Source organism: Lithobates pipiens, unplaced genomic scaffold (assembly GCF_037356315.1).
Source record: "Lithobates pipiens isolate NorthernLeopardFrog02 unplaced genomic scaffold, aLitPip1_a1.2 Scaffold_28, whole genome shotgun sequence".
Classification (NCBI taxonomy): Eukaryota; Metazoa; Chordata; class Amphibia; order Anura; family Ranidae; genus Lithobates; species Lithobates pipiens.
The window spans coordinates 225,734,322-225,750,006 of record NW_027507789.1 but is presented as its reverse complement, the minus strand read 5'-3'; the positions used below and the strand labels follow the sequence as shown (position 1 = coordinate 225,750,006).

General features: G+C 48.3%; 1 protein-coding gene across 4 annotated transcripts in view; it reads left to right on the top strand.

Annotated features, from left to right (window-relative positions):
- LOC143936209 (ABC-type organic anion transporter ABCA8-like) overlaps window positions 1-15,685 on the top strand; it is a 125,827-nt gene that overhangs the window by 85,706 nt on the left and 24,436 nt on the right. For all 4 annotated transcript variants that reach the window (XM_077460619.1, XM_077460617.1, XM_077460620.1 and 1 more), the window contains 3 exons: window positions 577-747; window positions 3,345-3,458; window positions 15,093-15,215. In XM_077460619.1, coding sequence (XP_077316745.1) covers window positions 577-747; window positions 3,345-3,458; window positions 15,093-15,215 — 408 coding nt within the window. The remainder of the gene's footprint in view (window positions 1-576; window positions 748-3,344; window positions 3,459-15,092; window positions 15,216-15,685) is intronic.

The window sequence follows — 15,685 nt, the reverse complement described above, 5'->3', positions numbered from 1 at the left end:
GAGTGCCTAGGAACAGGAAATGCTCTGCTAGTTTTCCGAAGGTATTCAAGACAAAGGATAGATTTTTTTTCAGGGTACTGCATGGGCACATAAATAATTTCCTGAAATATCTGAAATCTTCACTTTTAGGTCTGCTTTAACTTTTGTGTCAATTGTTTGTTTTCTAATATGCTTCTAACTGATAAAGACTTACTGTACAAAGTAATGGGGCTAATAATACCCAACCCCAGCCTAGCCTGATGGGAAAGATCTCCAGTTTATTTGTCGAAGGAGATTTCCTGTTCACTTCTCAGCTAGCTGACACCAGAATAAGAATAATGGGAATGAGGGTGATCAGTCCGGGAGGTCTCAGAGGTTTTAACCCTCCCCCAATACTAAAAAAGATTCTCCTCATGTTGTCACTGGGACAGGAAGTGAGGAAAAACCTCCCCTCTTGAGGCAACAAAGAACCCAACAGACAGAAGTTGGTGAACGGAGCTCAGCTGTTTATGAAGCCTGTAGAGTAAGGTCCACCTAGGTGATCTTTTTTTCTGTCTTTTGGCCATGATCACAACCACCGTATCTTTCTCCTTCTAGATCAAAGCTCGCTCCCAGTTGCGTATTTCCGGCCTTTTCCCGTCCGCGTACTGGTTTGGACAAGCCCTGGTGGACGTCGCCCTCTCTTGGTTCCTCCTTTTCCTGATGGTCGCTATCCTGTTTGCGTTCAGCCATTCCACCCATCTGTCATTCTTTAACGCGGTGCTGCTTGTGAGTATCATCGCTCAGCTTTTCACAGCCATGCATTTAGCTGAACCTCCGAAATTTGACTCATTTAAAACCCAGCGTGGACTTCATTTAAAATAAGCTCAACACCTTCCAGGCGCATCAAAACAAAAGGTGAGCCAAGTCTTACAGTTGGTTTTCTGTAGAAATCTGCCACATCCCGAGTAGAGAAGTCTATCCCTTCCAAGCAGCTTCAGAGAAGGACTGTTGCTCTCTGCTTGGAAGCAGTGGTCTCTCTGTAGAGGTCCAACATGTCCCCTGCTGTGTTATAGCCAGAGCTCTCCAATCAGCAAGAGGAAGTATGAGCTTTTCTGATTGCACAGCTATATGTCTGCCATATCAGGGGGTGCGTTGGTCCTCTGCAAGGAAACCTTGCCAATACACATTGTTCAGTCCTGGTCCATCATTGTCACCAAGCTTGGAATGAAGACGGTCAAAAGCAATGTTGTCATCACTGGGTCTCAGTCAGTGGCGGCTGGTGCTCAATATTTTTTAATTGGGGGGGGGGTGGCGGCAAACCAATGCCACCCCCTCCCCCCCACGTGGAATATGGACAGGAAGGTGGCAATCCCCTGTCCCCCACGGGAGACGGATGGGAGGGCGGCGATCAGATGCCTCCTTACCTTAGGAAGCAGATGGTAGAGCTGCTGCTCCTCCCTTTGGGGCTGTTGCTTCTCCTCCTGGCTGAACAGGAAGTGGGTCCTGAGACCCGATTGGAGTCTCAGTACCTGCTTCCTAATTGGCTGGAAGGAGAATCAGGAAGACAAAAGCGAATAATAATTCACTATTGTCACACAAGTGGGTGGGCTCTGGGGGAAGTGCTCTGCCCCCAGAGTCCATCTTTTTTTGAAGCCATTTAGAGCCTCAGTGTCCCGTACCTGACGGTAAAGCCTAATAAGCAGCGGGCGGCCTCTCTTACACCTCTGAATAGAGGCCCCCCCGGTAGAGCAGCAGGAGGGCAGAGTCGCACGAGTGCCTGATTGGTTGCAGGCCGTGGAATCCGAAGCAGCTGTAGGAGGAGCGGTAGCTCAGCAGGATTCTCCAGGCAGAAGAATACACTGGCAGAAACACGTCAGGAGCAGATGCAGAGGCAGAAGAATAGTCAGGATACAGGCTGGGTTGGTGATGGGCTGGCAGTGAGGTAGCAGAAGGAGCAGGCAGGTGCGGTGGTCAGACAAGCCGGGTCGGGAGCAGGCGGATAGCAGGAATCGTCAGAGGCAAGCCAGGTCGTGTAACAGGAACAGGTATCAAGATGCAGGTAACAGGAACACACGGGAACGCTGTAGAGCAGATAGCACCAAATCTGTGCACTGGCAGAGCTGAAATAGCCTCTTGGATGCCAAAAGCTGTTACCGGGTGTTTGCGCACATGTGCAAAGATGCGCGCATGCACACGGATGGCAGTCTAACAGGTTATCTTGGATTCTCCTCCTGAATACTGGCATGCCCTTCCTGACAATGCACAGATGCACCGGAGATGTTCTGACAGGGGCTGAGGTCACAGGTTGTATTCATCGGCCGCCATCTTGGGTACTGTTTAGCCCTTCCTGACACTCAAGCTCTAATCATATGCTTAAAAAAAAAAAAAACCCCCACTGAAATCCATGCATCCGGCGACCTGCATGTAGATTAAGGGCCGGGTGCATGGATTTGCTGGGCGGCACCCCTGGTCTCAGTGCAGGCAGATCATGGCTAGGGGGAGGAACCCGGGAGATAGGCTGTACATAGTTTCCCAAAAACATCAGAGCACTCTGCCTCAGTACTCCCCTCAAGAGGCCTTACGTTCAGACTGATGAGGGTCACAGTAGGGGGTCGGGTGCGTCCCTGTTCACCAATTCAGGTGCAAATCAGGTCCCTTTTCCAGTGCAGACAATGGCCGCCCCGGAGCTGTGTGAACCAGCTGTTTGACTCTCCTGTCATGCAAATTGGATGCAGGGAAGCCTACATTTTCATACAAACAGTGGGCTGGCTCTTGGGAGGAGTTATGCAAATATCAGAACACCTTCTTGAGGGTGGATGTCCGTCTGGAGGAGTGGGCGTGCCTATGCAGACTGCATTTGCATGCAGACCACCCCACCTATTGCCCACAAGCATTGCCGCTGATAAGACAGTACAGACAGCGCTACTGTACTGGGTCCAGGCCTCATCAGTTCAATAGGGGGGGCCCGGGCACCTGCTCAGAAGGGGGGCTGGCTGTACTGTCTTATTGTAGACATCAATCCTCTTCTACCTTCCCCTGCAACGCTGCCAGCTTCTTCCTCTGGCTGCAGTACAGGGGAGTGTTTCTAGCACATGCACCCCTTCCATCTGCTGTCCGGGGACCCCTGTGTGCCCCTTTCCCCCGGAAGCTGCTGGCTTCCCTCCTCTCCAAATGTGGGAAGCTCACAGTGTACGGTGAAATCAGAGGAAGGCATTTCAGTCCAGGCTAGGAGCTGGTACACCTGTACAAGACTGAAGGGAAGGCTGGAGGTCAGGTTTAGGGTGGCCCCAGATTACAATAACTTCATGAGAATTCTACATTTGGCCAATGTCTGTGGAATCTGATTATGTTCGTTACATTACAGTTATGTTTTTGATTTGCAGATTATGGAAATTTTGGGTTACGGCATGGCCACGGTCCTCTATGTTTACTCGATCACATTTTTGTTTGGGAAGAGGAAGATTCATCACGACCGATGGTCCTTCTTCTTTATCTTGGTAAGTTGGTGACATCGTCCCTAGAGGGTCACTTCGGCTTTTTCATGTCTACAAATCGGAGATCATGTCCTGTGAGCCACATTCTAAGCAACAGATTTGTTTGCAGCATTTTATTTGGGTCTGCAGACAGCAAGAAAAACTCTCTGGGATTTGGGGGGTGAAGCTCTTGGAGGCTCCAAATAAATTACCATGTGGCAGCTTTCTACTAGCTAATGGAGCACCAACTGGATCCGAAGAAGAGTCAAAGGATGAGAGGACCAAGTTGTAGAGATCTATCTAGACCCGCCCTTCCTTTTTGACCCCTCCTGCTTCTCATAAGCCAAACCCCTTATAGAATCCGCCCACTCCATCCCCTGTATTTCACTTGCTTCCACCCATTGTGTCAGGGGTATACAGCTGAGCAACACAGGACAGAGTATACAGCCGAGCAACACAGGACAGGGTATACAGCCCCAGAATCACAGGACAGAGTATACAGCCCCAGAATCACAGGACAGAGTATACAGCCCCAGAATCACAGGACAGAGTATACAGCCCCAGAATCATAGGACAGAGTATACAGCCGAGCAACACAGGACAGAGTATACAGCTGAGCAACACAGGACAGAGTATACAGCTGAGCAACACAGGACAGAGTATACAGCTGAGCAACACAGGACAGAGTATACAGCTGAGCAACACAGGACAGAGTATACAGCTGAGCAACACAGGACAGAGTATACAGCCCCAGAATCACAGGACAGAGTATACAGCCCAGCAAACCAGGACAGAGTATACAGCCCCAGAATCACAGGACAGAGTATAGAGCCCCAGAAACACAGGACAGAGTATACAGCTGAGCAACACAGGACAGAGTATACAGCCCCAGAATCACAGGACAGAGTATACAGCCCAGCAAACCAGGACAGAGTATACAGCCCCAGAATCACAGGACAGAGTATACAGCCCCAGAATCACAGGACAGAGTATACAGCCCCAGAATCACAGGACAGAGTATACAGCTGAGTAACACAGGACAGAGTATACAGCCCCAGAATCACAGGACAGAGTATACAGCTCAGCAACACGGGACAGAGTATACAGCTCAGCAACACGGGACAGAGTATACAGCTCAGCAACACGGGACAGAGTATACAGCTCAGCAACACGGGACAGAGTATACAGCTCAGCAACACGGGACAGAGTGTCCTGTGATTCTGGGGCTGTATACTCTGTCCTGTGTTGCTGAGCTGTATAGAGTATACAGCCCCAGAATCACAGGACAGAGTATACAGCCCCAGAATCACAGGACAGAGTATACAGCTGAGTAACACAGGACAGAGTATACAGCCCCAGAATCACAGGACAGAGTATACAGCTCAGCAACACGGGACAGAGTATACAGCTCAGCAACACGGGACAGAGTATACAGCTCAGCAACACGGGACAGAGTATACAGCTGAGCAACACAGGACAGAGTATACAGCCCCAGAATCACAGGACAGAGTATACAGCCCAGCAAACCAGGACAGAGTATACAGCCCCAGAATCACAGGACAGAGTATACAGCCCCAGAATCACAGGACAGAGTATACAGCCCCAGAATCACAGGACAGAGTATACAGCCCCAGAATCACAGGACAGAGTATACAGCCCCAGAATCACAGGACAGAGTATACAGCCCCAGAATCACAGGACAGAGTATACAGCTGAGCAACACAGGACAGAGTATACAGCTGAGCAACACAGGACAGAGTATACAGCTGAGCAACACAGGACAGAGTATACAGCTGAGCAACACGGGACAGAGTATACAGCTGAGCAACACGGGACAGAGTATACAGCTGAGCAACACGGGACAGAGTATACAGCTGAGCAACACGGGACAGAGTATACAGCTGAGCAACACGGGACAGAGTATACAGCTGAGCAACACGGGACAGAGTATACAGCTGAGCAACACGGGACAGAGTATACAGCTGAGCAACACGGGACAGAGTATACAGCTGAGCAACACGGGACAGAGTATACAGCTGAGCAACACGGGACAGAGTATACAGCTGAGCAACACGGGACAGAGTATACAGCTGAGCAACACGGGACAGAGTATACAGCTGAGCAACACGGGACAGAGTATACAGCTGAGCAACACGGGACAGAGTATACAGCTGAGCAACACGGGACAGAGTATACAGCTGAGCAACACGGGACAGAGTATACAGCTGAGCAACACAGGACAGAGTATACAGCCCCAGAATCACAGGACAGAGTATACAGCCCCAGAATCACAGGACAGAGTATACAGCCCCAGAATCACAGGACAGAGTATACAGCCCCAGAATCACAGGACAGAGTATACAGCTGAGCAACACAGGACAGAGTATACAGCTGAGCAACACAGGACAGAGTATACAGCTGAGCAACACAGGACAGAGTATACAGCTGAGCAACACAGGACAGAGTATACAGCTGAGCAACACAGGACAGAGTATACAGCTGAGCAACACAGGACAGAGTATACAGCCCCAGAATCACAGGACAGAGTATACAGCCCCAGAATCACAGGACAGAGTATACAGCCCCAGAATCACAGGACAGAGTATACAGCCCCAGAATCACAGGACAGAGTATACAGCCCCAGAATCACAGGACAGAGTATACAGCTCAGCAACACGGGACAGAGTATACAGCTCAGCAACAAGGGACAGAGTATACAGCTCAGCAACACATGACAGAGTATACAGCCCCAGAATCACAGGACAGAGTACTGTATATAGCTCACAGAATTGTCATGTGTACCCATTTTAAATCATAAATAGTACAGCTCTAATTAAAAACTAAACTAAATCATTAAGGATTATTATAAATGTATAGATTTAAAATCTTCAGAGAGAAAGTCCATGAATGTAAACAGGTAAACAGGGAGTAAGGCAGAAAAATTCCTCAGCTGTGAACACTTGTGCTTGTAAAATCTTGTGCAGATCCATGAAAATACCACCACTGACTGTAAAACAAGCCGCTCACCTTGCACAGTGGACCTACTGAGCTAACAGATAGGTCAACAAAAGACTTCCCCTCACAAGGGGTTAAACAGAGGTATAAGTGCTTTTCCAGAGATCCGCTCACAATATACACCCACTGCTTTACTGCTCCAAATCGCTTATCAGATCTCCCAATCAATGTCATTACAGACAAACTTCATTGTATCATGTAAGAACAAAATAAAACATGCATAGTGCTCTCTGTATGTACTCAATACATTTTATTTAAATCCAAAAGAATTCTACTCACAAGTGAAGCACTGTGGTCCCAGTGCTAAGAATAAAAACGTTTGCTGCAAACTGCAAGCATGTCTCACAGAGACTGAGTGGAGGGTGGCTGCTGCTGACGTGTTCGGGTCCTCCCGCGCGCGTATCGTCCCAGTGGGCGGGACTTCGTCGGCGGTGTTCGGAGGCACGTACAACAGTCCTGTTATCAGCCACCTGATTACCGGACATGCGCAGTGGTGATCCTAACGGTGTTGATCGCGGTACGGACATATTGGCCAAGCTCAGCACAGCAAGTCAGTCGGAGGCCCCGTCAGGAATGGTCATACAGGGCAACAAATGACCCGCAAGTCGAGCAAGCTCTGTCCCTGGCAAACACACATGTAAGGAGAAAAGATCGTAACGCCACAATTATGATAGAAAATATCCATCAATAGTGCTCAAAAATATTACGATGAGCTGCAAATAATACATGAAGGGAATAACTGAAGGGAATGTAGATTGTCTAGAGGTGATTTTTAACCCCATTCATGTCTGTCAAAGTGTGACGTCCAATCACCCACACAGGCCTGGGAGATTAGCCTATTGAGACAATGACACAAAACAACAAAGTCTCTCCGAGCAAATCTAATCTTTATTCTTTGGTGTGAATATTTAAAGGGGGCTTTCAGAAAGTACCGCCCTTTGAACGTGTCATACAGATTATCCAATCATATACAAGTACAGCCTACAATAAAAGTGAAACTAGTGATTCCTCAAAATCATGTGCTTTCCAAGAAACTAAACAACTGAAAGATGAAAACGGTAACATGAGAAACAAAACTAGATTAGCAAAACTTGAGCATGTCTATTTATGAAGTGGATGTTAGAGGGACACAAAATGGAAACCGATTTTCTTAAAGAATGAAAGCGGTTAAAGCGGAGGTCCACCCTAAAGTGGACCTTCCGCTCATTGGAATCCTCCCCCCCTCCGACGCCACAATTGGCACCTTTCAGGGGGGAGGGGGGTGCAGGTACCTGTACAGTACAGGTATCTGCACCCACTTCCGGGATAGCTCTCTGCGGAAAGGGGCGTAGATCTACGCCCCTTTCCAAAAGCCCCCCGCTGCCTGCTGGGAAACACACAGATCCCAGAGGCAGCGGGTCCATCCTTATTGTGCAGCGCGACTCGCGCATGAGCAGTAGGGAACCGGGAAATGAAGCCGAAAGGCTCCACTTCCTGATTCCCATACCCAAGATGGCGGCGGCAGCACCCGAGAGACGATCGAGAGATCGGCTTCGGGTGCCGACATCGCTGGCGCGCTGGGCGGGTAAGTGTCCTTATTTTAAAAGTCAGCAGCTGCAGTATTTGAAGCTGCTGGCTTTTAAAAAAAAAAAACGGCGGAACTCCCGGCGGACTCCCGCTTTAAGCTAAATATCCCTTCAATACAAAACTCAGCATTGCGCACTATATAAAAGTAGAAAACTTTAAAATTAAAACGTCAGAGCAACCAACCTCCACTTTACAATACATATAGGTATGTAAAATCTTCAAATATTCTATAGAACCACACAACAAAAATTTGAATTTCTAAAGTTAAATGCAAAAATTTTTATATGTGTATGTATATAGCCTAAAAAGCAATTAGCGATCAGAAATAAAACGATTTAGGTCAAACTCTACATTTAAACCCCTGAGCACTGCCACCTTAGTTTCATATACCCAGTATGATTCTCTACGGCTGAGTTGTTGGATAAAATTACCCCCCCCCCCCCCCAGTGTTTCTTAACTCTCTCAACACCCCAAAATTTTAGGTGTCTGGGGTCACTATTATGAAACAATTAAAAATGCTTAGAAACGTTATGGGTGATGAGTCCTTTCTTAATATTATTAAACAGGTTCGCCAATTCTGACTTGTAACAGTCTGGAAGTTCTACCTACGTATTGCAAGCCACACTCGCATTCCAACATATATACGACTCCCGTGGTCGCACAAGTGATCAACTCTTTCATTTTGTAGGTTCTTACTGGTGGCAACTGCCACAAAATCCTTTCTTTTCTTCATATTGCCTCTGGCCTGCCTACAGGCTGGACATCGCCCGCATGCATGGAAGCCAGTCAGAAAGGAAAAAAGCCTATTCTCTACTTAAAGGGGTTGTAAAGGTAAATGTTTTTTCACCTTAATACATTCTATGCATTAAGGTGAAAAAACATCTCACACTGCCGGCACCCCCAGTCCCCCCGTTTTACTTACCTGACCCCTCGAAAGCCCCGCGCTCGCCCCCGCCGCCATCTTCGCCGATCAGCCTGGCCGCTGATTGTCTGGAGTGGATGGATTGAAAGCAGCGCAGCCATTGGCTCGCGCTGCTGTCAATTCTCACCCAATGACGCAGCGCGCCGGGGCGGGCCGTGTGATACAGCGAGTGGCTATAGCCGCCGGCTGTATCATGGGAGCGTGCCCACAGGTGCTTCTCACCATGTGAGGGAGCTCGCATGAACGTGAGAAGTACCTGCGGGAGGAAGCAAAGACAGCCACAGAGGGACCCCAGAAGAGCAGGTTCGGGGGCCACTCTGTGCAAAACAAGATGCACAGTGGAGGTAACATGTTTGTTATTTAAAAAAAAAAATTATTTACAATCCCTTTAAGTTGGGGGGACAGTAGCAGAATGGTGGGGGACAGCAGAACGGAGGGGGACATGGAGGAAAACTGGAGGGGAGCAGCAGCAGAATGGACAGGGAGTGGGGGACAGCAGCAGAACGGAGGGGGAGTGGGGGACAGCAGCAGAACGGAGGGGGAGTGGGGGGCACAGCAGCAGAACGGAGGGGGAGTGGGGCACACAGCAGCAGAACGGAAGGGGAGTGGGGGACAATAGCAGAACGGAGGGGGACAATAGCAGAACGGAGGGGGACAGTAGCAGAACGGAGGGGGACAGTAGCAGAAAAGAGGGGGACAGTAGCAGAATGGAGGAGGACAGCAGAACGGAGGGGGACACGAAGAAAGACTGGAGGGGAGCAGCAGCAGAACTGAGGGGGAGTGGGGGACACAGCAGCAGAATGGAGGGGGAGTGGGGGACACAGCAGCAGAACGGAGGGGGAGTTGGGGACACAGCAGCAGAACGGAGGGGGACAGTAGCAGAATGGAGGGGGACAGTAGCAGAATGGAGGGGGGCAGTAGCAGAATGGAGGGGGGCAGTAGCAGAATGGAGGGGGGCAGTAGCAGAATGGAGGGGGACAGTAGCAGAATGGAGGAGGACAGCAGAACGGAGGGGGACACGGAGAAAAACTGGAGGGGAGCAGCAGCAGAACTAAGGGGGAGTGGGGGACAGCAGCAGAATGGAGGGGGTGTGGGGGACACAGCAGCAGAACGGAGGGGGAGTGGGGGACACAGCAGCAGAACGGAGGGGGGAGTGGGGGACACAGCAGCAGAACGGAGGGGGAGTTGGGGACACAGCAGCAGAATGGAGGGGGAGTTGGGGACACAGCAGCAGAACGGAGGGGGAGTTGGGGACACAGCAGCAGAATGGGGGGGACAGCAGAACGGAGGGGGACACGGAGGAAAACTGAGGGGGGCAGCAGCAGAACGGAGGGGGAGTGGGGGACAGCCGCACAATGGAGGGGGAGTGGGGGACACAGCAGCAGAACGGAGGGGGAGTGGGGGACACAGCAGTAGAACGGAGGGGGAGTTGGGGACTGAGCAGCAGAATGGAGGGGGACAGTAGCAGAATAGAGGGGGCAGTAGCAGAATGGAGGGGGGCAGTAGCAGAATGAAGGGGGGCAGTAGCAGAACGGAGGGGGACAGTAGCAGAACGGAGGGGGACACAGAGGAAAACTGGAGGGGGGCAGCAGCAGAACGGAGGGCGAGTGGGGGACAGCAGCAGAATGGAGGGCGAGTGGGGGACAGCAGCAGAACGGAGAGGGAGTGGGGGACACAGCAGCAGAACGGAGGGGGTGTGGGGGCACAGCAGCAGCTCTGTGTAACACACTAACCTGGAAGTTTTTCAATGGCACTAGCGGGTGGCAAACTCGTGGCGGACCTTGTGGGCGGGAAGACTCAGAGGCTCAGCTCAGGAGAGGAGAAGTTGGGCTGGAGAAGTCTGGCAGCTCAGTTGGGCTGCACTGCTGGCAATGTGCTACAGCGGCTGCGGGAGTAGTCGGTGGTGGCCCCCGGGACTGTCTGGCACTGACTGGGCAGTGGGCACAGGCTGGATCCTTACCAGCAGTTGGTGTGGCTCTGTCTGGTGTGGTTCTGTGGCTGGCTGCTCTCTCTTGGAGGCGCTGCTCAGCCTAGCAACCAGTTACTCAGGCATATGCAGGACGCGGCTGCTAACGGGAACTGAGTTCCTGTTGTAGAAAAAGTACAGGAACTCCATTCCCATGCGTTCCCGCAGGACTTGAGCCCTGGTTGTAGTCCAGAACCATCTTCACACTAGTAGAAGTATTTGCATTCTTATGTGATACGTTGGAAACCAAAATCTTCCTACCCATTTTTCTTACTATTTCCACCTCCTTCTCAGGGCCTAATCTATCACACCCTTTCTCCTGAAATCGGGTTGACAAGACCTGAGACTGGACAATGAAATCTTCCTCCGAGGTGCAGCTACGTTGTAGACCAATAAACTGCCCTCTGGGTATGTTACCGTCAGAAACCATGAAATGAGAACGAGACAGAAGTAAAGTTAAATCACACTTGTTTAATAATAAGTAAAGTAATAAGTAAATAGAACAAACGTAGTCAAAACATAGCCAGAGTTTAGGAACCAGAACGGATAGTCAGACAAGCCAAAACGTCAGGGAGGCGGAGATGAGATGAGCGTAGGAAAACAGCAAGCAGGATCTGGACCCAGAAGGGATGTCAGCCAAGCAATTCTTTTAACAGGAATGCAGGAGATAGTCTCTGTGATGTTGACCAAGGCGAAGGCAGAGATCCTCTGGGCTGGACGGCTTTAGTAGGCAGGACTGACGAGCAGGATATCATCAACAGGTGAGTACCTGTGGAGAGATAGGAGCCGGCAAATAGCCGACAGCTGAGGGGTCAGCTCAGAGAAGGAAGGGCTGAGTCCAGCCCTGACAGTTACACAGCCATTTGGCATGATGACAACTCCCCAATGGGATGAAATAATTCCGATCCGTCGGGTTAAAATGGTTGATCATCTTAAAAGTATCACCTGCTTTAAAAATTTCTAGATTGAGGAAGACTGCCCGCTCAATACTAACGTTCCAAAATAAAATAATATTTTGGTTGTTGGCATTTAACTTTTTCATAAATACCTCTAAGCCCTTGTACACACGGTCGGAGAATCCGTCGGAATGTGTCCTATCGGACCGTGTCGTCAGATAATCCGACTGTGTGTGGTATGCATCGGACTGATTCCGTCCGAATCTCCGTCTAACCCAATTTTCCAACATGTTGGAAATATTTCCCGACCAACTGGGCCGGACGGACCTAATCCGGTCATGTGTAGAGCATTTTCATGGACCAAGTGCCACGCATGCTCAGATCAAATTCCTACACCAAAGCTATTGGCTACTAGCCTGAATGTAGTCCCATCGTAACGAAATTACGTCATCACGTTCTGAACGATCGGATTTTTCGACAACTTAGGCCGCGTACACACGGGCGGACTGTCTGACGGACTTGGTCCGCTGAAACGTGTTTCAGCGGACAATCCGCTCGTGTGTGGGCTTCAGCGGACTTTTTCAGCGGACAGTCTGACGGACTTATGCCCCGTACACACGAGCGGACTTATGTCCGACAGACTTCCAAAGGAGTTCCGTCTGAGTTCTGCTGGAATTCTGACGGAGTTCTGACAGACTTTTCGGCCGAACGGACTTGGCCACACACAATCACACTAAACTCCGACGGATTCGAACGTGATGACGTACGACCCGACTCGAATAAGGAAGTTCATAGCCAGTAGCCAATAGCTGCCCTAGCGTCGGTTTTAGTCCGTCGGAGTAGCATACACACGAGCGGAGTTTTCGAAGGGGACCGGGTCCGGCGGAGTTCCTTCGGGAAAATTTGAAGCATGTTCCATATTCTAAAGTCCGTCAGACTTTGGTGAATCAAAAGTCCGTTGCAGCCCACACACGATCGGATAGTCTGACGGACTCGGTCCTTCGGACTTTGGATGTTGAAAAGTCCGCTCGTGTGTACGCGGCATTAGTCTTTCGGAATTTCCGTAATATTGTCCGTCCGAACTTGGTTTCAGTGGACAGTCCGCTCGTGAGTATGCTAGTTCGACGGACTAAGTATGGCGCATGCTCAGAAAGGATTTACACGGCGAAAGGTTGCATTGCAGTGTATTGGACGTCGTATTTCTAGTCCCGTCGTACGTGCTGTACACGTCATCGCTCAAGCTTTCAGCGGACTGTCTGTTCATCGTGTGTGGTCAAGTCCGTTCATTCGAAAGTAGGACGGACTGTCCGTCGGATTGTCTGATGGACTTAGTTGGGCAGACAGTCCGACCGTGTGTATGCAACAGTTTCGGACAAAATCCGACAGACGAAATCCGACGGATTTGGTTGTCAAAATCTCCGACCGTGTGTACGGGGGCTAAGAGGTTTAAGAAATATCACAAAGCAATCTTCAAAGCAAAAAAAAAAAAAGAGAACATTTCTCAAACACCATCTGAAAAAACCTTAAACCACCCTCGTGAACTTTTCAAACTAGTCGCTCAGACTATGAACCCTACCTGCCTAGAGCCCCCCATTGTTGCTATAAACCATATCCAATAAAAAAATTATAAGAATCAAATTTCTTCATGAATTTAGGCCAAAATGTATTCTGCTACGTGTCTTTGGTAAAAAAAAAGAAAATTCTAATGAGCATATATATTTATTGGTTTGCGTGAAAGTTATAGCGTCTACAAGCTATGGGATATATACCGGAATTTCAGTGATCGGTGACCTATAATGGGGCTGCAATAGTGTGGTTGGCAATCTGACACTAACTGATGCTGGGGGGGGGGGGTTTCACTGACTGACTGACTCTGACATTCTCAGTGACATCCTCAGTGACACTAATCAGTGATAATACTATGCACTGTCACTGTACTAATGACACTGGTTGGTCATATTTTATGACAAATTTGTGCAGAAATCCATATCATTCCAAAAGGGTTCACATACTTTTTTACGCAACTGTGTATATATATATATATATATATATATATATATATATATATATATATATATATATATATATATAATTTTTTTTTTATTTGCTTTAAACCATATCCAATATAAAATTAATAAGAATCTAATTTCTTCATGAATTTAGGCCAAAAGGTATTCTGCTACCTGTCTTTGGTAAAAAAAAAAAAAAAAAAAAAAATCCCAATAAGTATATATTGAAGTATATATTGATTAAAAAAAGAAAATCCCAATAAGTATATATTGAATGGTTTGTGTGAAAGTTAAAGCATCTACAAGCTATGGGATATACACCAAAATTCCTTTTTTATTTTTTTTATACTAGCAACTATGGCGATCGGCGACCTATAATGGGGCTATGATAGTGCGGTTGGCAATCTGACACTAACTGATGCTGGGGGGGGGGGGTTTCACTGACTAACTGACTCTGACATCCTCCTCAGAGACACTAATACAGTGATCAGTGATAATACTATGCACTGTCACTGTACTAATGACACTGGCTGGGAAGGTGGTAACATCTAGGGGCGATCAAGGGGTTAACTGTGTGCCTAACAATGTGTGATGTGTGTAATATGTGGTGCTTTTACTAAGTGATTTTGTCTTTTTTTCCCTGCTTTGGGGGAAACAAAACAGCAAGATTGCCTGTCAGTGTACAGTCTTTTCCATGAATGACGGAGCCGATTAGCGAGTCCCAGCCGTCAATCGTTGGCCGGGACCCGCCGATCAGCTGGTTTTGTAACAGTCCACATGACAGCCGGGGTGGTCGGGCGCACGTGCCCCTTTACGTAGAGGTGCTGATCACATACCAGATACGTGATCCAGAGCACAGCAGCCGCGCTGCCGCAGTAGATGTATGTAGCGCGGCCGCTAAGCAGTTAAATGACAAGTGTACAAATCTACTACAACAAAAAGTGACGTGCAAATAAATACCATTAAAAAAAATGACAAATTCATGAAGAAACTCATGTACGTTGGATGCCTGGATGCGCGGATCCCCTGATGACGTCAATTGTGACGAAACGCGCCGACATGAGCTAACAATCTGCCTTTTTTTTTTCTTTTTACAATGTAGTACTGCTAATGTATTTTGTCCTTTTTATCTCTAGCCAAAAGCTAAAGGAAATAAAAATTTAAGTAATGTATTGGTGTAAAATGTGAAATTTGTAGGTTGATCACATATTGCTTTTCGATTTTATTGTGGCCGACATTTTGGTTCTCGGGTCACCTCTCACCTGGATTTCTGGTTTCTTGCAGTCTTCCCTCTTTCCGCTAATATACAGCTTAATTGGATTTTTCGTTCCTTTGTCAGAAGAATTATATTTCACTTACTTGATCTTGGTGCCGCCCAGCAATTTGATGGCGTTTTTGGTCATTCTGGTGAGTGTTGATACATAGCTTTTTATATCACACATTATTACAGTAAAACATGTCACACTGCGGATATTCCTGCAAAAGCCTGCTGTCCCATGTATTTGTATGCACAAGTCTCCTGTTCTATTTGTATTGCTTCCTTTGTGTGAAATCCCTGGTGATCCTGACAGTCTCCCCCCCCCCTGCTTTCTTATTAGTAATTGACCACACTAGACATGTGAGCACAGTGTGGTCAGTTATCTGGCTGTGCCAAGCCTCTTTCAATTATCACAATTCTCCTGACATGCCCCCCTCTCTGTCATATAGCCTTTTACTGGGGAGACCAGTGTGCTGCTGTTTCTCCTCCCCTAGCCCTCTGAGCTCCTTATGCAGCTGAGAACAGAGGGTATGTGATCACTTATAAAATAAGTAAAAGAAGAGGGTAAAAGGTATTTAGAATGTTTATATATATATATATATATATATATATATATATA